The sequence below is a fragment of the Geotrypetes seraphini genome, chromosome 16 (assembly GCF_902459505.1).
Source record: "Geotrypetes seraphini chromosome 16, aGeoSer1.1, whole genome shotgun sequence".
Lineage (NCBI taxonomy): Eukaryota > Metazoa > Chordata > Amphibia > Gymnophiona > Dermophiidae > Geotrypetes > Geotrypetes seraphini.
Genome location: NC_047099.1, coordinates 35,332,469 through 35,358,541, shown reverse-complemented (window position 1 = coordinate 35,358,541; position 26,073 = coordinate 35,332,469). Strand labels below are relative to the sequence as shown.

Sequence of the window (26,073 nt, the reverse complement as noted above, 5' to 3'; positions counted from 1 at the left end):
CTCAGCAAGGACAGGCGGCGTCCCCTCACCTGTTCTCCTGAACCAGAATCTGTAGGATGTCTGGGTTTGTGATGGCGATGTCGGCATCCGCACTGAAATAGTAATCACAGCTGGGGTTCTGACGACAGATGTCCCTGAGAGAGAGAGAGAGAGGGGTGAACGTCAAAAATCAATGAGAGAGAAAAAAATAAGCACACGAGACAGACTGGGCCTCAAGAGCCTCCGTTCTCTTCCAGACAGATTCGCTTCCCAACGTGGGCGTTTTATCTGTACTCACATGCCCATGTCTCGGGCCTCTCCCTGGCTCAGGGCCTCCTCAGGCCCGATGATTTTCATACTGGGGAACTTTTCCTTGTGCCGCTCCCAGAAGTCCTGGATGTGCTTCTCATGGTAAACCTCCTGCGGGAGAGCAGCGAAAGCTGGAAGTTAACAGCTGTAATGTCGTCTCAACCTCGGCAACGAGCTTTGTGAGCAAGTTAACGGCACAACCAGAGAAGCAGTCACCTAGCTTATAGGCCGTTCTACCGGGCAGCCAGTCACCTCTCATGGCACCCAACAGGTCCATCTAAAAATCAAGCAACACCCAACTGACCAAGAAGACAGCCAACTTAAAAAGAAATGATTAAGCACCAAATTTCTGCATCTCAATGGCCACGAATTTGGTCTTGGAGAATAAAATCGACAATGTCGGCATCTATGAGGCAAACATGGTTGTTTTTGTTGCATAGAGTGTTTTGGACCCCAGTTCGTTTACAGAAAGTAGATAATTCTAGGTCTAATAGATGTTGGCATTGTAATCAAGAAGCAGGGACTTTAGATCATTTAATTTATTTCTGTCCTTGTATTAATGCATTTTGGAAATCAATCTGGCCCCAAATTAATTTGCTATTGGAAAACCATGTTGCCCTGTCCTATGATACAATTTTATTTGGTACTTCAATGAGATATAAAAGTCAAATTTCAGGATCCAACAATAAATTATTATTAATATTAACAGGAGTTGCCATTCAGCATATAACTAGGAATTGGAAGGATTATACAAGTCTGAATTTTACGTTTTGGTGGAATACAGTGTGTTATATATATAGAATGGAAAAAGCTATTGCATTACAGAATGGGAACTATAATAATTTTAAAAAGATATGGGGGCCATTAATGACATATTCAAATGATTAGACACCTTTACAAGAAGGAATGAATATATAACGAAAAAAGATATAATATGGTAATGATGATTTATGGAATTGGGAGGGGATGGGGGGTGGGATATTCTATAAATTTGTAAGATTTATGGTTAAGAATGTACAAATGATTTTGTATAATATATTGTATAAAATTGTATATTTGTTGATTGATGTAAAAATGAATAAAGAAGTTTAAAAAAAAAAAAAAAAGAAATTGAGAAATAAAGACGGAAAATGCAATAAAGAGGTTCCCGGAGCGCCATTATTTTGCTCAAACGGTGATAGCGGTGTTGCCTGAGTTTTTACCAGAAAGGGAAGTGACAATCAGTTTATCGGTGGATAACAACAGGATTACGTCTCTTGCGACAAATTTGGGGATGACAACCAGATGCTCCTTTTGCTGTTTTGCAAGAGGAATATGGACTGGAGCCTCAGGACTCCTTTCTCTATAAAAGAAGGCTTTCTGGGATCTTTCCCTGGGCGAGTCCCAACTGGAACAAGCTCTGCGTGTGGAGTCCGGGAAAGTAGGGGGGAGGTTCATGGATTTATCAGGCTTTATTGCACAGGGAAGCTCCAAAGGATCCTTATAAATTGCGTTGGGAGAAAGATTTAACGTGGTGGAGGGAGCTACCTAGATAGGAGGTTATTTATAAAAGTTTGTTGAAGCCCACTGTATCCCTTAATTTTGTGGAAAACGGTTATCGATGGTATTTTACTCCTGACAATAGTGCAGCGGTTCTTAGGAGTGGGCTATGACCATTGTAGGAGAAACTGCGGGGAACGAGGTGGTTTCCTGCATATCTGGTGGTCTTGCCCGGCAGTTAGGCCTTATTGGCAGGAGGTGGGCGGCATCCTGGTACGGGTATCGCAGAAACATTGGCCAGTATTGCTAGTGAGCTGCTTGTTGAGTGTGGGAGCGCCTGGCTTTTCGAAAGCTGAACGGAAATTTGCAGCTTGTGTTTTCATGGCAGCCCGATTAGCGTCGGCTCACTGTCGGGAGCTCTACCATTCCTGACTGCCGTGAGATTTGCTCCCGCTTGGACTACCTTCAGTTGATGTCTAAGCGGACAACCCTTCCACATAATACCTTGCGGGCTTATCATAAGATACGGGATGTGTATTGTGCAATAGCGGACAGGCTTGGGTGAGTCCTGTCGAACCTTGGGGGACAATAATGAATTGGTGGTTTAGCACAGTGTTCTTCAACCTTTATACACCTATGGACCAGCGGTTGAAGAACACTGGGCTAAGTCGTGGGCCAGACCCCGCCCATCTCTACCCAATCTCCACCCCAGGCCCCGCCCCCTTAATAGTACTAATTGAAACACCATTTTTTCCATTCATTTTTCATAGATACACACAATATAATCTTATTAACACCACATAATGGTTAACCACAAAATTAAACTACACAAAGCACACTGGCAGCAGAAGTAAATTCTCAAAATTGACATAATTCAATCACTAAATTCTAAAATAAAATAATTCCCCCGTACCTTTGTTGTCTCCCTCCCTCCCTGCTATGCCTTACCTTCTGGCCTGCTCCCGCCTGGCTATTTTATGCCGCCCCCGGTGTTATCTTCAGGCCGGCTCCTTCTTCCTCACTGATGAAGTGCACAAAGCTGCGGGCAGCGGCTCCTTGCGCGACCCGCACCTCATCTGGAAGCCTTCCCTCTGATGTTGCGACATCAGAGAGAAGGCTTCCGGTTCAGGCGCAGAACGCGCGTAGGAGCCACTGCCCGTGGCTTTGTGCACTGAATCATTGAGGAAGAGGGAGCCGGCTCGAAGACAACACCGCATCGATCGCACCGTGGACCGGCGGTTGAAGAACACTGTTTTGGGCCTGATGCACATGCTGGCCCTGTGGACCGGTAGGAAATTTCTGTGGACCGGCACAGATCCATGGACCGGTGGTTGAAGAAGGAGAAATTAGGTTCTTACCTGCTAATTTACTTTCTTTTAGCTTCTCCAGACCAGTAGAGGTTAACTTTACGAATGGGTATATATCTAATCATGACCAGCAGGTGGAGACTGAAAACAAAACTTTGGGACAGTATATACTATCCTCCCTTCTCTATTTCCCTCAGTCTGCCGAATAGCCAAGCAGAACCAAGAACTGGAAAACAGGAAGAAAACAATACTCCGAACAGGAGTAACAAATAACATACCCAAATGCTGTTGGAAAATGCAGAGGAGAAATACCCGAAGGAAAATGTCCCCACAGCTCGCCAGCTAAGCCAGCCGAGCCACAGCCGCTGTTCTTTAATTCTCCCCGGCCCTAGAAAAATACTAGAACCCGCAGCAAAAAACAAAAACTGCCCGCGAAAACAGCCCCAACAACAACAACAACAACAGACAGGGTGGGGACCTCTACTGGTCTGGAGAAGCTAAAAGAAAGTAAATTAGCAGGTAAGAACCTAATTTCTCCTTCTTTAGCACTCTCCAGACCAGTAGAGGTTAACTTTACGAATGGGACGTACCAAAGCAGTCCCTCTCACGGGCGGGACCCCCGAAGGGCCGATACCAGAACACGCTCACCGAACACCGCGTCCCGACGCGCCTGAACATCTACCCGATAATGTCTAACAAAAGAATACAAGGAGGACCAAACCGCAGCCTTACAAATATCCACCGGAGGCACGAGCGACGACTCAGCCCAAGAAGCCGCCTGACCCCGAGTGGAATGAGCCTTGAGAAACTCCGGAACAGGCTGCTGTTTCAGAAGATAAGCGGAAGCAATCGTCTCCTTGATCCAGCGCGCAATAGTAGCCTTAGAAGCGCCAGCTCCCCGACGAGGACCCGCCAGGAGGACAAAGAGATGATCGGACTTCCGGAATTCCTGGGTCCGCTGCACATCAGAGCGAAGGACCCGACCGACATCCAACTTGCGCAGCTGCCGTTGCTCAGAAGAGCCCTCCCGACCACCCAAGACCGGGAGAACCACCGATTGATTGACATGAAAAGGAGAAACAACCTTCGGCAGAAAGGAAGGAACAGGCCGCAAGACGACCCGCTCCCTAGACAACTCCAAGAAGGGAGCCCTACAAGAGAAAGCCTGCAGCTCAGAAATACTCCTAGCAGAAGTAATGGCCACCAAAAAGACCGCCTTCAAAGTAAGGTCCTTCAAAGAACAGTCGTCCAAGGGCTCGAAAGGCGGGCGCACCAAAACAGAGAGAACCAGATTAAGATCCCAAGAGGGAACCGAGGGCCGTAGGGGAGGCCTAAGCAACTTGGCCGCCCGCAGAAACCGAATCACATCAGGAAGAGCCGATAAACGCTGACCTGACACCAACCCTCGAAAGGTCGACAGGGCCGCAAGATGAACCCGGAGAGAAGACCAAGCCAGGCCTCTATCCAGGCCATCCTGCAAGAACTCTAGAATGTTAGGCAGAGAAGCGCGAAAAGAGGTCACTCCCCGCGCCCGACACCATTCCTCAAAGAGACGCCAAACCCGCACATAAGCCCGAGAGGTAGAAAGCCTCCGGGACCCCAACAGTGTAGCGATCACCTTGTCTGAATATCCCTTCTTGCTAAGGCGACCCCTTTCAAGAGCCACGCCGTAAGACAGAAGAGAGACGGGTCGAACAAGGGAATGGGACCCTGCATCAGAAGGTCGTCCGAGAGAGGCAGAGGAAGAGGAACCGCCACCAGGTGTCTCACCAGATCCGCATACCACGGACGTCGAGGCCAATCCGGAGCCACCAGCACCACCAAACCCGGATGGTGAACAATGCGAAGAAGCACTCTGCCCACCAGCGGCTAAGGAGGGAACACATACAACAGCCCCTCCGTTGGCCACGGCTGGACCAGAGCATCCAGACCCTCGGCCAGCCCTTCCCTGCGACGACTGAAGAAGCGGGGCACTTTGGCGTTGCCACTCGTGGCCATCAGGTCCATCAGGGGCTGCCCCCAATCTTGCACTATCAACCGAAACGCTCCGGCGCCGAGAAACCACTCTCCTGGATCCAGGAAGTGACGACTGAGGAAGTCTGCCTGAACATTTTCTACCCCGGCTATATGAGAAGCCGAGAGGTCCAGAAGATGGGACTCCGCCCAAACCATGAGCCGAGCCGCCTCCTGCGCCACAGGAGTGCTCTTGGTGCCCCCCTGACGATTGACATAAGCCACCGCCGTGGCATTGTCCGACAGGACTCTGACCGACTTGCCCAGCAAAAGGGAGTGGAAAGCTAACAGCGCCAGCCTGACCGCTCTGGTCTCCAACTCGTTGATCGACCAGGAGGCCTCCTCCGCGGACCAGGTGCCCCGAGCTGAGTGGCCCATAAACTGAGCCCCCCAACCGAGGAGACTCGCATCCGTAAGGAGCACCGTCCACTGCGGGAGATCCAGACCCACCCCCTGAACCAGGTGAGGGGTCCGGAGCCACCAGCGCAGACTGCAGCGCGCCAAGCCTCGCAGGGGAACCGGAACATCCAAATCTTGCCTCCGGGGAGACCACCTCCGGAGCAGAGCATACTGAAGAGGACGCATGTGGGCCCGCGCCCACCTCACCACGTCCAGGGACGCCGCCATTGACCCCAGGACTTGGAGGAAATCTCGCGCCCGAGGACCCCGGGACGCCAAAAGCAGGCGAATCTGAGATTGCAATTTGCTCACCCGGGCCTCTGGAAGGAAGACCTTCCCCAAGGAGATGTCGAACATAACCCCAAGGCACTCCAGACGCTGAGCCGGGACCAACCGACTCTTGGAAAGGTTGACCACCCAGCCCAGCGACCGGAGAAACTCCACCACCCGAGCCGTAACCCGGGAGCTCTCCTGCAACGACTTTGCCCGAATCAACCAGTCGTCCAGGTAGGGGAGAACCAGGATGCCCACCGACCGCAAGGCTGCCGCGACGACCACCATTACCGTGGTGAACGTCCGAGGAGCCGTGGCCAGACCAAAGGGAAGCGCACAGAACTGAAAGTGCCGCCCCAAGATCGCAAAGCGAAGGAAGTGCTGATGAGAGGCCCGAATTGGAACCTGCAAGTAGGCCTCCGTCAGATCGAGAGACATCCAGGATGGGCCGAAAGGTCCCCTCCTTTATGGCCACCACAAAGTAAATGGAGTACCTGCCGGTGCCCCACTCCGTAGGGGACACCGGCACCACTGCCTCGAGATCTAGCAAACGCTGAAGGGTCTGACGAAAAGCCTGCGTCTTCCATGGAGTCTGACATGGAGAAGCGAGGAAAAGGTCCGGCAGAGAGCGGGTAAACTCCAGAGCGTAACCGTCCCGCACCACCTCAAGGACCCACTGATCGGACGCGATCTCGGCCCATTTGGGGAAAAATTTGCGCAGCCGGGCCCCCACCGGAACCAAAGGGGGCGCCGGCAAGGAGTCATTGCGCAGGACGGGAAGCGGGGGAACCGGCGGAGGGATTCCCTGCCCCCCGACGGGCCCCCCGAAAGGGCTGCATGCGCTGGAAGAACCGACCCCGGGAAAAACCCTGAGCCGGGAAAGAAGCAGCCCCACGCCCCGGGCGATACTTGCGAAATTCCCGCAAACGCCCCCGGGCAGCCCCACACCTAGACGCAGGGCGGGCACGGTCCTCAGGCAGACGGGGCACCTTCGAGTCCGTCAGAGTCTGAATCAACTCATCTAATTCCTCTCCAAACAAAAAGACCCCCTAAAGGGAACTTTAGTAAACTTAGCTTTGGACGCAGAATCCGCCGCCCAAGCGCGCAGCCACAAAATACGCCGCGCGGCCATGCCATAGACTTAGCCGAAATCCGCACCAAGTCATAAAGAGCATCTGAGAGGAACGAGGCAGCCATCGCAATCTTCGCTACCTCCTGATCCACTAGAGACCAGTCATCAGACTCCCGATCCAGGACACGCTCAGCCCACCGAAACACGGCGCGAGCGACTAGCTCCCCACAAACAGCCGCCTGGACCCCAAAGGCAGAGACATCAAAATCATACTTAAGAAGAGTCTCTAACGCACGCGCCTCCGAGACCCTAAGAGCAGAACCGTCCATAACAGGCACGGTATGCCGCTTAGGAAGTGCCGAGACCACCGCGTTCCCCATTGGCGAAATTAAGGTAGCCCTACCTCCCTCCGGGACGGGATACCCAAGAGCCAAGGCGCACACCAAACGAAACTGCGCCCATAGGCCACTGCGCCAACACAAAATCCCGCAAATCCTGACGCACAGGAAAAGAGCGGGAACCAGGACAGACCCCCTGAAGCAGAGGGGCCCCCATACGCGGGGTCTCCGGCGGCGCCACTGCAAAAATGCAGCACCAAGGAGACCTGCTACACAGGTCTAAAAGCTCATCCCTCTGAATAAAAAAGCGCACCACGGACGCATCTGCTCTGGAAGACGGGAAACCCGCCGCCCCGCTGCCAACAGGCGTCCCCTCTAGAGGATCCTGGAAGCCCGCCAAAGCAGCCAGGTCCTCAACCAGGCCAACACGCTCCTCCGCCCACCAATTCGCAATCCAAGCCCCCCCGCGGGCGCTTGGATGAGGGAGGAGGAAGAGGGGACGCCAAACGAAAAGAGGGAGGCAAAGCCATAGGGGGCGCGGAGGGAAACCCCCCCCGAAACCCCCTAGGCGCACGTGGGACCCCCAAAAGTCCGCACAAAGAAAGAAAATAAATTGGGGGCAAAAAACCCCTGGGGGTCCCCAGGGACTCCCTGCCCCAGCAGGGGTCCATGCTGAAACCTGCCCCTGTGTTCGCCATACAGGGGGAAGGTCACCTGAGGTTGCAGACAAAATGGAGGGGCCAGACAAAGAAAATGGCGAAGTTCCCGCCAAAAATGCTCCCTCCATGGCCTGTAGCGGCTGAGAAGACTGAACAGTCCCAGCCGCTAAGACAGGCAAGTCGGCATCAGCTGTCAAAAAATCAGCTGAGAGGGAATCCTTCGGGGAATCCCTCCGTGGGCGGTTGTGGAAGACCGGGCTTCCCCACTGCTCCAAGCCGACTCGCGAGGCACCATCGGCGGGGAGCTCTGGGCGCCTGCAGCCGCTGCCGACGGAGCTCCACCACCTCACCGACCCAAACCGCCGAGTTCAGGCCGGCCGCGAGTGCCTCGCGGCTGGACTAAAATTGTGGCCTACTCCCCCGGAGAAGGGCACAATTGCTCCAGACGCGACCTAGCTATAAAAAAGTGCTGGTTACATGAAAAAATACAGTAAAATACAGTTTTCTTAAAGGGAAACAACCCTTCAGACCAGCACTACCTCAGGATTTTTTTTTTTTTTTTTTTTTACAGAACAGACTCCACAGGCTCTCGAAGCAATATGCCTTGCTTGACTTAGGGGGCAAGGCTTACTGCTGAGGCTCCTCTAAAAAAATGTGGGGAGGTGGAGGAAGTGGGGGGAGGGACCCCGCTCGTGACCCGCCGGGTTTGACACCCCCGAGGTCGGACGGACCCCCAAACAGGGCCCGACCAAGCTCCGTCCGGCCAAAAACAGGGACAATAAACCCCCTAAACAAATTCCAACAGCCCTACCAAGAGAGATGGGTACAGATCACTCAACACCTGCTGGAGACTGAAAGAAGACTGAGGGAAATAGAGAAGGGAGGATAGTATATACTGTCCCAAAGTTTTGTTTTCAGTCTCCACCTGCTGGTCATGATTAGATATATACCCATTCGTAAAGTTAACCTCTACTGGTCTGGAGAGTGCTAAAGAACACTGGTTTATCATATAGTAGTTTCCCTCTCTTTGGGGAGGTTGAGGAGGTAGGGAGGGAAGGGGTGGGGGGTTACAGATATTTAAAAATTGTATGGAGAGTGTTTCTGACGATCGCTATTGCTGTTATCAGTGTGTTATTTGCTTTTTATTATGAGTGAGCAAAGTTGTATTTTATGGTTGGCTCTCTCTGAATAAAGAGATACAGTCGACTCTGCTTAAGTGCACGCCCTTCGGACCGGGTCGCCACGTGCGCTTAATAGGAGTGGGGAGGGGAAGGCTGTAGTTCAACCAGCTCAGTTTAAATATGGCTTGTGGGCTGCTGGAGCCTAAAGTACAGGAAAGCTATGCCCTACAGCAGGGGTGTCAAAGTCCTCCTCGAGGGCCGCAATCCAGTTGGGTTTTCAGGATTTCCCCAATGAATATTCATGAGATCTATTAACATACAATGAAAGCAGTGCATGCAAATAGATCTCATGCATATTCATTGGGGAAATCCTGAAAACCCGACTGGATTCCGGCCCTCGAGGACCGGAGTTGCCCATGTCTGCCATAGACTGTAGATCAGGGGTGTCAAAGTCCCTTCTGGAGGGCCACAATCTAGTCGGGTTGTCAAGATTTCCCTAATGAATATTCATGAGATCTATTAACATACAATGAAAGCAGTGCATGCAAATAGATCTCATGCATATTCATTGGGGAAATCCTGAGAACCTGACTGGATTGCGGCCCTTGAGGAGGGACTGCGACACCCCTGCCCTACAGCTTGAGTGGAAGCGGAGCGCTCACTTTCCCAGCTGTCCCAGCGCTTAAGCCTAGCCAATCTGTTCTGCCAGTGGGCGGATGCCCACTGGCTTTCCTCCCAGTTAGAACGTGATTGCATTTAACCGGAGTGAATGTAACGTCAAAGAAATAGAAGTTGGACCTATGACATCAGTGCGCATAAGCGGATTGCAAATATCCGGAGTTTACGTCCATTGACTTTCATGCAAAAAAAAACCAAACAAACAAAAAACGGGACCGCGGTGGTAGGCTGCGGATAACCGAAGTGTGCGCTTAACCGACTGCATATATAAAAAAAGGAAATGCTGGAAGATCTTCAGAAAGTGCTCCCCTCCCCCCCCCCCAATGTTTCCCCCACACCCCGCAGAGAGGTCTGAACAAGGTTTCTAGATCTTGCCGACCCCGCAGGCACTCACGCTGTTGTGAATGAAGAGACTGAGTTTGCTCCGCGGATAGTCCAGGGTCATGAGACGCTCAAGAAACTGCGGAAGGAATGGGGTCGGCTGCTCAATGAAGATCCCCACCAGCACGTGGGGGTAGGCATCTTCCTACAAACCAGATACAGGAAGAAAGGAAAAATTAGGCAGGGAGAACCGAAAAGACGAATCAACACAAAACACACTAATTGCTCAGGGGGTTATTTGCGTTTTAATCATATGATTATTCATTTTTGTATGTTACAACAAGTGTATCAATTAAACTCATATAAAACTTAAAGATACACACTTATTAGCATCAAATTTAACATTTCATTAGGAAATTAGTATTCTATAATGTTAAAATCTAAATTGATATCATTCTTATTGAATATAATAATCCCCCATCCCTCCCTCCCTCCCAATTCAATAATACATAAAATCATCTTTATTGTGAATTCATTCAAATATTATGTAATAATCAGAAATAAAATCCCACCCCTTTTCCCCTCTAATCAAATATCTTATCATGGGAAAAGTTAATCATTCATTACAAAAATCTGTTAACGGTCCCCAGACTTTCTGAAATTTACTCGCATAACCTTTTTGCGTTGCAACGGCGAGTTCCATTTTGTACATATGACATACAGAATTCCACCAGAAATTGTAATTTAACCTGTCGTATTTTTTCCAATTGTATGTTATTTGTTGTATTGCTATTCCAGTTAAAATAAATAAAAGTTTGTTATTTGACGAAATTTGACTTCTTGCTCTCATAGTTGTTCCAAATAAAATAGTATCAGGTATTTAAGTGCCGTGTGTTCCAACGAGACAATTGAGATCTTCCACAAAGGGTGACGAGTCAAAAGCACGCTGGACAATCGCGTGCCGACAAATGCGTGCAGGGTGTCAGCGCGACGCATTAAAAGTTAACTTTAAAGCGCTCCGATGAAGGGTGTGGAGGGGGGGAATCCCCCTACTTTATTTAGAAGTGTTGCTGCTGCCGTTGAGGGGGGGTGGGGGCATCCCCCCCACTTAGAGAGGAAAGGAGAAATTAGGTTCTTACCTGCTAATTTACTTTCTTTTAGCTTCTCCAGACCAGTAGAGGTTAACTTTACGAATGGGTATATATCTAATCATGACCAGCAGGTGGAGACTGAAAACAAAACTTTGGGACAGTATATACTATCCTCCCTTCTCTATTTCCCTCAGTCTGCCGAATAGCCAAGCAGAACCAAGAACTGGAAAACAGGAAGAAAACAATACTCCGAACAGGAGTAACAAATAACATACCCAAATGCTGTTGGAAAATGCAGAGGAGAAATACCCGAAGGAAAATGTCCCCACAGCTCGCCAGCTAAGCCAGCCGAGCCACAGCCGCTGTTCTTTAATTCTCCCCGGCCCTAGAAAAATACTAGAACCCGCAGCAAAAAACAAAAACTGCCCGCGAAAACAGCCCCAACAACAACAACAACAACAGACAGGGTGGGGACCTCTACTGGTCTGGAGAAGCTAAAAGAAAGTAAATTAGCAGGTAAGAACCTAATTTCTCCTTCTTTAGCACTCTCCAGACCAGTAGAGGTTAACTTTACGAATGGGACGTACCAAAGCAGTCCCTCTCACGGGCGGGACCCCCGAAGGGCCGATACCAGAACACGCTCACCGAACACCGCGTCCCGACGCGCCTGAACATCTACCCGATAATGTCTAACAAAAGAATACAAGGAGGACCAAACCGCAGCCTTACAAATATCCACCGGAGGCACGAGCGACGACTCAGCCCAAGAAGCCGCCTGACCCCGAGTGGAATGAGCCTTGAGAAACTCCGGAACAGGCTGCTGTTTCAGAAGATAAGCGGAAGCAATCGTCTCCTTGATCCAGCGCGCAATAGTAGCCTTAGAAGCGCCAGCTCCCCGACGAGGACCAGCCAGGAGGACAAAGAGATGATCAGACTTCCGGAATTCCTGGGTCCGCTGCACATCAGAGCGAAGGACCCGACCGACATCCAACTTGCGCAGCTGCCGATGCTCAGAAGAGCCCTCCCGACCACCCAAGACCGGGAGAACCACCGATTGATTGACATGAAAAGGAGAAACAACCTTCGGCAGAAAGGAAGGAACAGGCCGCAAGACGACCCGCTCCCTAGACAACTCCAAGAAGGGAGCCCTACAAGAGAAAGCCTGCAGCTCAGAAATACTCCTAGCAGAAGTAATGGCCACCAAAAAGACCGCCTTCAAAGTAAGGTCCTTCAAAGAACAGTCGTCCAAGGGCTCGAAAGGCGGGCGCACCAAAACAGAGAGAACCAGATTAAGATCCCAAGAGGGAACCGAGGGCCGTAGGGGAGGCCTAAGCAACTTGGCCGCCCGCAGAAACCGAATCACATCAGGAAGAGCCGATAAACGCTGACCTGACACCAACCCTCGAAAGGTCGACAGGGCCGCAAGATGAACCCGGAGAGAAGACCAAGCCAGGCCTCTATCCAGGCCATCCTGCAAGAACTCTAGAATGTTAGGCAGAGAAGCGCGAAAAGAGGTCACTCCCCGCGCCCGACACCATTCCTCAAAGAGACGCCAAACCCGCACATAAGCCCGAGAGGTAGAAAGCCTCCGGGACCCCAACAGTGTAGCGATCACCTTGTCTGAATATCCCTTCTTGCTAAGGCGACCCCTTTCAAGAGCCACGCCGTAAGACAGAAGAGAGACGGGTCGAACAAGGGAATGGGACCCTGCATCAGAAGGTCGTCCGAGAGAGGCAGAGGAAGAGGAACCGCCACCAGGTGCCTCACCAGATCCGCATACCACGGACGTCGAGGCCAATCCGGAGCCACCAGCACCACCAAACCCGGATGGTGAACAATGCGAAGAAGCACTCTGCCCACCAGCGGCTAAGGAGGGAACACATACAACAGCCCCTCCGTTGGCCACGGCTGGACCAGAGCATCCAGACCCTCGGCCAGCCCTTCCCTGCGACGACTGAAGAAGCGGGGCACTTTGGCGTTGCCACTCGTGGCCATCAGGTCCATCAGGGGCTGCCCCCAATCTTGCACTATCAACCGAAACGCTCCGGCGCCGAGAAACCACTCTCCTGGATCCAGGAAGTGACGACTGAGGAAGTCTGCCTGAACATTTTCTACCCCGGCTATATGAGAAGCCGAGAGGTCCAGAAGATGGGACTCCGCCCAAACCATGAGCCGAGCCGCCTCCTGCGCCACAGGAGTGCTCTTGGTGCCCCCCTGACGATTGACATAAGCCACCGCCGTGGCATTGTCCGACAGGACTCTGACCGACTTGCCCAGCAAAAGGGAGTGGAAAGCTAACAGCGCCAGCCTGACCGCTCTGGTCTCCAACTCGTTGATCGACCAGGAGGCCTCCTCCGCGGACCAGGTGCCCCGAGCTGAGTGGCCCATAAACTGAGCCCCCCAACCGAGGAGACTCGCATCCGTAAGGAGCACCGTCCACTGCGGGAGATCCAGACCCACCCCCTGAACCAGGTGAGGGGTCCGGAGCCACCAGCGCAGACTGCAGCGCGCCAAGCCTCGCAGGGGAACCGGAACATCCAAATCTTGCCTCCGGGGAGACCACCTCCGGAGCAGAGCATACTGAAGAGGACGCATGTGGGCCCGCGCCCACCTCACCACGTCCAGGGACGCCGCCATTGACCCCAGGACTTGGAGGAAATCTCGCGCCCGAGGACCCCGGGACGCCAAAAGCAGGCGAATCTGAGATTGCAATTTGCTCACCCGGGCCTCTGGAAGGAAGACCTTCCCCAAGGAGATGTCGAACATAACCCCAAGGCACTCCAGACGCTGAGCCGGGACCAACCGACTCTTGGAAAGGTTGACCACCCAGCCCAGCGACCGGAGAAACTCCACCACCCGAGCCGTAACCCGGGAGCTCTCCTGCAACGACTTTGCCCGAATCAACCAGTCGTCCAGGTAGGGGTGAACCAGGATGCCCACCGACCGCAAGGCTGCCGCGACGACCACCATTACCGTGGTGAACGTCCGAGGAGCCGTGGCCAGACCAAAGGGAAGCGCACAGAACTGAAAGTGCCGCCCCAAGATCGCAAAGCGAAGGAAGTGCTGATGAGAGGCCCGAATAGGAACCTGCAAGTAGGCCTCCGTCAGATCGAGAGACGTAAGAAACTCCCCCGGCTGAACCGCCAGAATGACCGACCGCAGCGTTTCCATGCGGAAAGACGGAATCTTGAGAGCTCTGTTGACCCCTTTCAAATCCAGGATGGGCCGAAAGGTCCCCTCCTTTATGGCCACCACAAAGTAAATGGAGTACCTGCCGGTGCCCCACTCCGTAGGGGACACCGGCACCACTGCCTCGAGATCTAGCAAACGCTGAAGGGTCTGACGAAAAGCCTGCGTCTTCCATGGAGTCTGACATGGAGAAGCGAGGAAAAGGTCCGGCAGAGAGCGGGTAAACTCCAGAGCGTAACCGTCCCGCACCCCCTCAAGGACCCACTGATCGGACGCGATCTCGGCCCATTTGGGGAAAAATTTGCGCAGCCGGGCCCCCACCGGAACCAAAGGGGGCGCCGGCAAGGAGTCATTGCGCAGGACGGGAAGCGGGGGAACCGGCGGAGGGATTCCCTGCCCCCCGACGGGCCCCCCGAAAGGGCTGCATGCGCTGGAAGAACCGACCCCGGGAAAAACCCTGAGCCGGGAAAGAAGCAGCCCCACGCCCCGGGCGATACTTGCGAAATTCCCGCAAACGCCCCCGGGCAGCCCCACACCTAGACGCAGGGCGGGCACGGTCCTCAGGCAGACGGGGCACCTTCGAGTCCGTCAGAGTCTGAATCAACTCATCTAATTCCTCTCCAAACAAAAAGACCCCCTAAAGGGAACTTTAGTAAACTTAGCTTTGGACGCAGAATCCGCCGCCCAAGCGCGCAGCCACAAAATACGCCGCGCGGCCATGCCATAGACTTAGCCGAAATCCGCACCAAGTCATAAAGAGCATCTGAGAGGAACGAGGCAGCCATCGCAATCTTCGCTACCTCCTGATCCACTAGAGACCAGTCATCAGACTCCCGATCCAGGACACGCTCAGCCCACCGAAACACGGCGCGAGCGACTAGCTCCCCACAAACAGCCGCCTGGACCCCAAAGGCAGAGACATCAAAATCATACTTAAGAAGAGTCTCTAACGCACGCGCCTCCGAGACCCTAAGAGCAGAACCGTCCATAACAGGCACGGTATGCCGCTTAGGAAGTGCCGAGACCACCGCGTTCCCCATTGGCGAAATTAAGGTAGCCCTACCTCCCTCCGGGACGGGATACCCAAGAGCCAAGGCGCACACCAAATGAAACTGCGCCCATAGGCCACTGCGCCAACACAAAATCCCGCAAATCCTGACGCACAGGAAAAGAGCGGGAACCAGGACAGACCCCCTGAAGCAGAGGGGCCCCCATACGCGGGGTCTCCGGCGGCGCCACTGCAAAAATGCAGCACCAAGGAGACCTGCTACACAGGTCTAAAAGCTCATCCCTCTGAATAAAAAAGCGCACCACGGACGCATCTGCTCTGGAAGACGGGAAACCCGCCGCCCCGCTGCCAACAGGCGTCCCCTCTAGAGGATCCTGGAAGCCCGCCAAAGCAGCCAGGTCCTCAACCAGGCCAACACGCTCCTCCGCCCACCAATTCGCAATCCAAGCCCCCCCGCGGGCGCTTGGATGAGGGAGGAGGAAGAGGGAACGCCAAACGAAAAGAGGGAGGCAAAGCCATAGGGGGCGCGGAGGGAAACCCCCCCCCCGAAACCCCCCAGGCGCACGTGGGACCCCCAAAAGTCCGCACAAAGAAAGAAAATAAATTGGGGGGCAAAAAACCCCTGGGGGTCCCCAGGGACTCCCTGCCCCAGCAGGGGTCCATGCTGAAACCTGCCCCTGTGTTCGCCATACAGGGGGAAGGTCACCTGAGGTTGCAGACAAAATGGAGGGGCCAGACAAAGAAAATGGCGAAGTTCCCGCCAAAAATGCTCCCTCCATGGCCTGTAGCGGCTGAGAAGACTGAACAGTCCCAGCCGCTAAGACAGGCAAGTCGGCATCAGCTGTCAAAAAAATCAGCTGAGAGGGAATCCTTCGGGGAATCCCTCCGTGGGCGGTTGTGGAAGACCGGGCTTCCCCACTGCTCCAAGCCGACTCGCGAGGCACCATCGGCGGGGAGCTCTGGGCGCCTGCAGCCGCTGCCGACGGAGCTCCACCACCTCACCGACCCAAACCGCCGAGTTCAGGCCGGCCGCGAGTGCCTCGCGGCTGGACTAAAATTGTGGCCTACTCCCCCGGAGAAGGGCACAATTGCTCCAGACGCGACCTAGCTATAAAAAAGTGCTGGTTACATGAAAAAATACAGTAAAATACAGTTTTCTTAAAGGGAAACAACCCTTCAGACCAGCACTACCTCAGGATTTTTTATTTTTTATTTTTTATTTTTTTTTACAGAACAGACTCCACAGGCTCTCGAAGCAATATGCCTTGCTTGACTTAGGGGGCAAGGCTTACTGCTGAGGCTCCTCTAAAAAAATGTGGGGAGGTGGAGGAAGTGGGGGGAGGGACCCCGCTCGTGACCCGCCGGGTTTGACACCCCCGAGGTCGGACGGACCCCCAAACAGGGCCCGACCAAGCTCCGTCCGGCCAAAAACAGGGACAATAAACCCCTAAACAAATTCCAACAGCCCTACCAAGAGAGATGGGTACAGATCACTCAACACCTGCTGGAGACTGAAAGAAGACTGAGGGAAATAGAGAAGGGAGGATAGTATATACTGTCCCAAAGTTTTGTTTTCAGTCTCCACCTGCTGGTCATGATTAGATATATACCCATTCGTAAAGTTAACCTCTACTGGTCTGGAGAGTGCTAAAGAACTGTAATTTTTCCTTAAAAAAGAGGGAAAAATTGCTTTCCTCTGTAATGTGGGTTCCCCCCCCCCAACGGCAACACTTCTAAGTAAAGTGGGGGGGTTCCCCCCCCCAAAAAAAAAAAACCCCCTCAGAGCGCTTTAAAGTTAAGTTTTAATCCAGCGAGTTGACGTCTAATAATAATAGGAAGGAACCGTATATGCTGGGAGGAGAGAAGCTGATATGCACGGACGGGGAGAGGGACCTTGGGGTGATAGTGTCCGAAGATCTAAAGGCGAAAAAACAGTGTGACAAGGCAGTGGCTGCTGCCAGAAGGATTCTGGGCTGTATAAAGAGAGGCGTAGTCAGTAGAAGGAAGAAGGTGTTGATGCCCCTGTACAGGTCATTGGTGAGGCCCCACTTGGAGTATTGTGTTCAGTTTTGGAGACCGTATCTGGCGAAAGACATAAGAAGACTTGAGGCGGTCCAGAGGAGGGCGACGAAAATGATAGGAGGCTTGCGCCAGAAGACGTATGAGGAGAGACTGGAAGACCTGAATATGTATACCCTAGAGGAAAGGAGAGACAGGGGAGATATGATTCAGACGTTCAAATACTTAAAGGGTATTAACGTAGAACAAAATCTTTTCCAGAGAAAGGAAAATGGTAAAACCAGAGGGCATAGTTTGAGGTTGAGGGGTGGTAGATTCAGGGGCAATGTTAGGAAATTCTACTTTACGGAGAGGGTGGTGGATGCCTGGAATGCGCTCCCGAGAAAGGTGGTGGAGAGTAAAACTGTGACTGAGTTCAAAGAAGTGTGGGATGAACACAGAGGATTTAGAATCAGAAAATAATATTAAATATTGAACTAAGGCCAGTACTGGGCAGACTTGCACGGTCTGTGTCTGTATATGGCCGTTTGGTGGAGGATGGGCTGGGGAGGGCTTCAATGGCTGGGAGGGTGTAGATGGGCTGGAGTAAGTCTTAACAGAGATTTCGGCAGTTGGAACCCAAGCACAGTACCGGGTAAAGCTTTGGATTCTCGCCCAGAAATAGCTAAGAAGAAAAAAAAAAAAAAAATTTAAATTGAATCAGGTTGGGCAGACTGGATGGACCATTCGGGTCTTTATCTGCCGTCATCTACTATGTTACTATGTTACTATTTGTCCGAACGGCTTTGTCGGCGCGCGGTTGTCTGTGTATCTCCACAGTTCCATCTCCATGTTCCATCTTCAAAAAGTCTTCACTGTGAGAATACAAGGCAAAGCGGGTTTCCTTGTGCAGGGTCTACAGGAGTGAAATGTCTCGCCTATTGCGCTGGAAAGATTCTGTGCCGTGTTTGGTTCGGAAGCCATTTGTCTATGTCGTCCCAGTTGCTTACAGACTCGTGTTTCAAGCCGTTTGCCTCAACTCTCCTTTTTCGTCTGAATGGTGACGTTGCTCTCATAGCTTAATTATGTTTGCTTATTAAAATCTTTATACACCGCATATACAGCCCAAAAGGATCAATGCGGTTTACAGTATAACTCTAATCAAATTTACGAAAAGAACTCCATTTAAATAGAAAAGAAAAAAGGAAAAAGAATAACATTTCTAATGCATAACATCCTATAACATCCAAGTTAACAAATGAAATTAGAAATTAATTAATGGATGTACAGTGTCAGCATCTATGAGACAAACTTGGTTCTTTTTGTTACATAGAGTGTTTTGGACCCCGGTACGTTTGCAAAAATTAGATAGTTCTAAGTCCAATAGATGCTGGCACTGTAATCTGGAACCTGGGACATTGGATCATTTACTGTATCATTGTCCCCACATTAAAAGTTTTTGGAATGCTATTTGGCCTCAAATTAATGCATTGTTGGAAAATCATGTAGCACTCTCATACGATACCGTATTATTTGGAATGATGATGAGGGAAAAAAAGTCAAATTTCACCAGAGAATAACAAGCTTTTATTAGTCATGACAGGGGTTGCCATTCAGCATATAACCAATAACTGGAAGAATCATAGTAACCTTAGTAATACATTTTGATGGAATACAATTTGTCATATATTCAAAATGGAAAGAGTAATAGCAATACAAAGAGGGACATATACTAAATTTATAAAAATATGGGGGCCATTGACAAAATATTGTAGTAAATAATCATCAATTTTTCTCTTCTTCTTTTCTTTTTCTTCTTTATGGCACATCAGGAGGAGTGGGTAATGGAAATAATATTATATAATATGTTATATAATGTGTATATGGTGATTGGAAAGCAGTTGAAGGGTGGGTGGTGGGGGAGGGGGTAAAAATATTCTTAGAATTTTATGTAGTAGATATAAAAGTGATATTGTGTAATAATTTGTTGTAATTTAATATTTTGTGCACTTGATGTAAAATATGAAAATGAATAAAGAATATTTAAAAAAAATAAAATAAATTAATGAATGAATACAAATTAAAAAAAATTTAAAAAATATATAAATGCAGACCGCAATCCCGAATTCATCTCATCAATTTAAAAAGGCCCTTTTGAAAAAAAAAATATGCCTTTCGATGTCTTTTGAAATTTTGAACGGATTCCTCCTTTCTCAATTCCACGGGGAAGCTGTTCCATAATATTGGGAGTGAATGTCAAGGCCAGATGAGCCTTTGAACATGGGGGCGCAGCTCCTCGGTTATCATTCAAAGATCTTAATAAACGCCCAGGCGCATAAAACACCACCAGGTTAGGAAGATACCACAGTTGTAACTCACACAATGCTCTATGTGCTACCATCAAAATCTTAACTTTGATCCTAAATTCCATCGGAAACCAATGGAATTTCAAATGCAGTGGGACCTCGGAATCCGAACGCCCCAGAACTCGAACAACTTGGAATCCGAACTTTTTTTAAAATTAAATTTTGCCCCACAAACCGAACGCTGCTTTGGAATCTGAACGTACGGGAACTGCACGCGGTGCTCAGCCCAAAGCTTCCCCTCTGATGCAGCCTCCTGTTTCCGCCTGGGAGGGAAGCTTTGGGCTGAGCACCGCTTTCAATTGCCGTTGCCGATCTTGCTGTCTATGCCGGTGGGGGGGGGGGGCCCAATCTTGCTGTCTATGTCAGTGGGGTGGCCCGATCTTGCTGCCTTTGTCAGTGGGGGGTCCGATCTTGCTGTCTCTGCCGGTGGGGGGCCCGATCTTGCTGTCTCTGCCAGTGGGGGGCCCAATCTTGCTGCCTCTGTCAGTGGGGGGCCCGATCTTGCTGCCTCTGCCGGTGGGAGGCCCGATCTTGCTGCCTCTGCCGGTGGGGGGCCCGATCTTGCTGCCTCTGCCGGTGGGGGGCCCAATCTTGCTGCCTCTGCCGGTGGGGGGCCCAATCTTGCTTCCTCTGCCGGTAGGGGGCCCAATCTTGCTGCCTCTGCCGGTGGGGGGCCCGATCTTGCTGCCTCTGCCGGTGGGGGGCCCGATCTTGCTGCCTCTGCCAGTGGGGGGCCCGATCTTGCTGCCTCTGCCAGTGGGGGGCCCGATCTTGCTGCCTCTGCCAGTGGGGGGGGCCCGATCTTGCTGCCTCTGCCAGTGGGGGGCCCGATCTTGCTGCCTCTGCCAGTGGGGGGGCCCGATCTTGCTGCCTTTGCCAGTGGGGGGGCCCGATCTTGCTGCCTCTGCCAGTGGGGGGGCCCGATCTTGCTGCCTCTGCCAGTGGGGGGCCCGATCTTGCTGCCTCTGCCAGTGGGGGGGGCCCGATCTTGCTGCCTTTGCCAGTGGGGGGGCCAGATCTTGCTGCCTCTGCCAGTGGGGGGCCCAATCTTGCTGCCTCTGCCAGTGGGGGACCCGATCTTGCTGCCTCTGCCAGTGGGGGGCCCGATCTTGCTGCCTTTGCCAGTGGGGGGGCCCGATCTTGCTGTCTATGCCAGTGGGGGACTCGATCTTGCTGCCTCTGCCAGCGTGTTTACTGTTAAATTTATTGGAAAATCTGAGTTTGTGGGACCAAGGAACGGATTAATCCAGTTTCTATTATTTTCAATGGGAAACATTGTCTTGGAACTCGAACGGGGTCTGGAACAGATTAAGTTTGGATTCCAAGGTACCACTGTACAAAGGAGTTACATGGTCACGGATATGTGCATGGCCTAACAACCAAATCATAGCATTTTGCACCGTTTGTAAACGCTTTAATTGCCCTGCTGTTATTCCTGCATATACTAAATCACCGTAATCCACCTTACATAGGACAAAAGCATGAATTAAAGTATGTAACGATTTCTCATCCAGAAAATCTTGAATAGCCCTAAGCCGTCTTAATGCCCCAAATCCTTTAGCAACCACCAAGTATGAGTGGCGAACTGAATGCTGGTAAACAGCTTTAAGTATCTGGGAATGACAATCAATTATAATTCCCTGATACTTAAAATGACATTTCTCCCTCCGAATCCGCGGTTTCAGTATCCACAGATTTGGTTATTTGCGATTTTTTTTTTTTAAATACAGGAAACGCTGCATTCCGGAACTCCCCAGACCGGTTCATAGACAAAACCGCCTAAGACAAAGGCGCGCGCCGACAACTGAGCGCAAGACAGAAGCGCCCGCCGAAGAAAAAGAGTGTTTTTAGGGGCTCCGACGGGGGGTTTTGTTGGGGAACTTTACTTAATACAGATCGCGGCGGCGTTGTGGGGGGTTTGGGTTTCATTATACTGGAAATTTAACTGTTTCCCTGTTTTTTAGGGAAAAAGTGAAGTTTTCAGTAAAATGTGGGGGGTTACAACCCCCCACAACGCCCCCACAACACGGCGCAATCTGTATAAAGTAAAGTGGGGGGGTTCCCCCCCACACCCCTCCACACCCCGTTGGAGCCTTTTAAAACAGTCATTTTCTTCAGCGCGCACCTCTGCATTGCGCTCAGTTGTCCCAGCGCGCTTTTGACCTGACACCCCCCCAGACCTTACCTGGTGGTCTAGCAGGTTTCGGGGCAGTAGTGATCTTCCTACTCTCCTGCCCTATGTAGATCACCGAGACAAAATGGCTGCGGGGAGTTCCCGTCGTAGGGGGGAAGGCGGGAGGGAGGCGGTGGTGGGTCAGAGCTGGCCAAAAAGTTATTCACAAATTTTCAACATTTGCGGGCCAGCTCTGCCCCTAACCCCCGCGAATACTGAGGGAGAAGTGTATTTACCATCATTCAATTTGCCACTCATACTTGGTGGTTGCACATACCTCTTCCTGAAATTACTGCACAATCTTGGAAACTGCAAAAAAAAAAAAAAAAAAAAGTGAGCGCTTCTTTCTAGAGCTTACAAAAATTATACCCCTTAGCAGTTTCCAAGTAATTGAGGAGGCACAGGCCTCTCTCCTGACAGAAACAAAGCTACAAAGGGAGGGGAAAAAACCCCCAAATATTAGGCAGAGAGACAGGTCCCCACCTAGCTTCTACAAATCAATGTAAAAATTCTAGCTATCTGCACCTCACTTTATCTGAAACCCCCTGTGGGGCAAGAGAAGGGCTGGCTAAAGGGACTTTGGCACCCTGAGTCAACTTAAGCATTGGTGCCCCCCCCCCCATGATCCAGTAGCTCCCCATCTAACTCAAGTCTCCCCCTCCCCCAAATGCTGGTGATATCTTAACCCAACCCTTCCCCCTCCTCCTAGATAAATTCTCCCCTAAAACCTCCACTTAAATAATCTCTTCCTCCCCAAAACACCAACCAAGTATTCAGATCCCTGAAATGTAACGTAATCTTATTTGTACTTTTAACTGTAATCTATTTGTTATATCACACAGTAACGTACAGTCAATTTAATATCCAATTTGCAAGTTCTTCCGGAATTAATCCAGGTACCTCTCCTCCCTTGTAACCAAAAAAAAAAACAAAACCCAAAACTGTTGTAACTTCACTGGAAATGTCCAGTTAGCTCTTTTGTAATCCGCCTTGAACTGCAAGGTATAGGCGGAATAGAAGTCCCTAATGTAATGTAATGTAATGCAATGATAACAGTCGGTACCAGAGAGGAGAGCGAGTTATATAGACCGTACACGGGGGTTTCCACAAGGTGAAACGTACAAGAACATGCATATAATATGTATTCACTGATATGTAATAATACAATAATGCATATGACTCTGTATGGGAGGGGAGAAAGGGCTTTCACAAGCTGAACCATACAAATAAATACATATTCACTGATATGTAATAATACATGAATGATATCAGTCGGTACCAGAGAGAAGAGCGAGTTATATAGACCGTACACGGGGGTTTCCACAAGGTGAATGGTACAAGATCGTGCAGATATACTGATATGTGATAATACAATAATGCATATGACTCAGTATCGGAGGGGAGAAAGGGCTTCCACAAGCTGAACCATACAATAGAATAAATATTCACTGATATGTAATAATACAATAATGCATATGACTTCGTATGGGAGGGGAGAAAGGGCTTCCACAAGCTGAACCATACAATAAAATACATATTCACTGATATGTAATAATACATGAATTAATCCAGCTACCTCTCCTCCCTTGTAACCAAAAAAAAAACAAAACCAATACTGTTGTAACTTCACTGGAAATGTCCAGTTAGCTCTTTTGTAATCCGCCTTGAACTGCAAGGTATAGGCGGAATAGAAGTCCCTAATATAATGTAATGTAACAAAGGATGTCAAAATCCCGAATCCAATCCCATCTCTCTCCCTCCCACCTGCAGAGGGGAGGGAGAGATGTCCAACTGGGATTTTGGCACCCTGGGTCAGGGCCTCGCCTGGTCCGTGGGTTGAGCTGGCCCCCGGGCAAGAGAGTACCCTGAGCCCCGCCCCATCTATCCCAGACTGACCTTAAGTACAAAGATGTCCAGCAGGTCCTCATCACACACTTCGCAGCCCCCCTCATAGGTCCAGGCGTTGGGGATGTAGTTGCCCAGATAGTTCAGCTGCAGCTGTTCGAGGCAGGAATGAAAGATCAAGGGTGAGAGTGAGCTATGCTTATATTTGTTACAATTAGTTAAGAATATAACAATAGTCTTACTGGGTCAGAGCAATGGTCCATCAAGCCCAGTAGCCTGTTCTCACGGTGGCCAATCCAGGTCACTAGTACCTGGCCCAAACCCAAGGAGTAGCCACACTCCAGAATCTCAAAGAGTAGCAAGATTCTGAAACCCCAATGAGAGCAACATTCCAGAGCTGAGATTGTGATGTCATAATGCATCGTTGCCAACCTCATCAGTGATGTCACAATGGCTTGATTGTCCTATACTTGGCTCACGTAAGAACATAAGAACAGCCTTACTGGGTCAGACCAATGGTCCATCAAGCCCAGTAGCCCGTTCTCATGGTGGCCAATCCAGGTCACTAGTACCTGGCCCAAACCCAAGGAGTAGCAACATTCCATGCTACCAATACAGGGCAAGCAGTGGCTTCCCCCATGTCTTAACAGACTATGGACTTTTCCTCCAGGAACTTGTCCAAACCTTTCTTAAAACCAGCTACGCTATCCACTCTTACCACAACCTCCGGCAACGCGTCCCAGAGCTTAACTATTCTCTGAGTGAAAAGAAATCTCCTCCAATTGGTTTGAAAAGTATTTCCCTGTAACTTCATCGAGTGTCCACTCCTAGTCTTTGTAATTTTTGACGGAGTGAAAAATCGATCCACTTGTACCCGTTCTACTCCACTCAAGATTTTGTAGACTTCAATCATAGCTGTCTCTTTTCCAAGCTGAAGAGCCCTAACCGTTTTAGTCTTTCCTCATACCAGAGGAGTTCCATCCCCTTTACCATCTTGGTCGCTCTTCTTTGAACCTTTTCTAGTGCCACTATATCTTTCTTGAGATAAGGGGACCAGAATTGAACGCAATACTGTCTGCTCTTGATTCAAGGACAGTAAGGTGGATCGTGAGAATTAGAAATGCCTCATGAAGAAGGTCATAGGACACACAAAGTATCCAAAGAGACATACAAGCAGGCTCCAAGATCTGTACGTTATATGTTAACTCGCTTGGCCACTTTATTCCCACCAGCCTCTGAAGCATGGTGGGAGGTGGCTGCTCTTGAGAAATTGTTCAAGAACATATTAGAACTTCTACTTTTCCAGTAAAAGGTCCATAACTTTGGAACTCTGTACCACTGGCTCTCCAATTACTGAGTACAACTGATAAGTTTAAAGCCGAGTCTTTTTATGGACGTTTGGGATCCTTATATTCAGAATCTTTCACCAAAAATACGAAGTTTGGTTATCAATGATTTATTATGAAAATTAGGTTTAATAATTACATTCCAGTTATTTATTTTAATTCTTTATTGTTGTCAACTTTCATCCAGGGTGAGGGATTTCATTTAGGGGAAGATAATGGGTAGGGGATGGAATTAAGGGGGGTGTAGATAAGATTGAATTAATTCATATGGAAATTAAATTTGAAAGAATGATTTAAATTTGTATGAAATATTATTGTAATTCTTTTTGTATTGAATGTATTTTTGTATTATCCTATTGTACTGATTATTTGATTCTTTCAATAAAAATTGTTATACATAAAGCCGAGTTGAAAATATTTCTTTTTTCAGATGCTTATCATAACAAATAGTGGCATTTGATTTTTGAGAGTGTTTTTATCCCTACTTTTCTATAATAATTGTAGTTCTGCTTTTAACTTTATTTTATGTTGTAATCTGACCTTATTTTTTATTTTGGAATTGGTTTTAGATTGTAAGCCGCCCAGGTTTTTACCCTTGGTGCGGATTAGTAAGTCATGAATAAACTTGGAAGCTTGGAAAACTTTTCCTTACTCCGTTACCTTGGTAGGCCCGTTTCCGTGAATGACGACAGGGAGGGTGTCATAAGCCACGTTGCGGGCCCGGACACGGGTCTTGTCAAACTTTAAGACAACTTCATCTGGAAGGAAGACGACAAGAGAAGTGTTACAGCTCCCTCGAGACATTCCCTCCAGTTCCCTTACTCTCCGTCACTCACCAATGGCTCCGTTTAAATTCTGAAAGATCTTGGATTTGTGGTCGAGACTGATTCCAAATTTCTCCTGGAAAACATCAAAGGAAAGGAAACCCGGTGTAAACAAATGCCCACCTGGCCCCACACATCTAAGAATCTCTTGGGCTTTACATGTACTCGCCATTCTCCAGGTTCACAGGTTCAAACACACCCCTGATCCTGGAGTCATTGAGACCCCCTCAAATCCCACACCCACCCAATGTCTGTTCAAGTAATCCCCCCCATCTGAAGTCAGC

General features: G+C 50.0%; 1 protein-coding gene across 2 annotated transcripts in view; it reads right to left on the bottom strand.

Moving 5' to 3' along the window:
- PLOD3 (procollagen-lysine,2-oxoglutarate 5-dioxygenase 3) overlaps window positions 1-26,073 on the bottom strand; it is a 78,515-nt gene that overhangs the window by 28,326 nt on the left and 24,116 nt on the right. For both annotated transcript variants that reach the window (XM_033924267.1, XM_033924268.1), the window contains exons 6-11: window positions 25,802-25,865; window positions 25,626-25,723; window positions 23,671-23,772; window positions 10,022-10,153; window positions 278-399; window positions 30-134 (exon numbers count right to left, since the gene is read on the bottom strand). In XM_033924267.1, coding sequence (XP_033780158.1) covers window positions 30-134; window positions 278-399; window positions 10,022-10,153; window positions 23,671-23,772; window positions 25,626-25,723; window positions 25,802-25,865 — 623 coding nt within the window. The remainder of the gene's footprint in view (window positions 1-29; window positions 135-277; window positions 400-10,021; window positions 10,154-23,670; window positions 23,773-25,625; window positions 25,724-25,801; window positions 25,866-26,073) is intronic.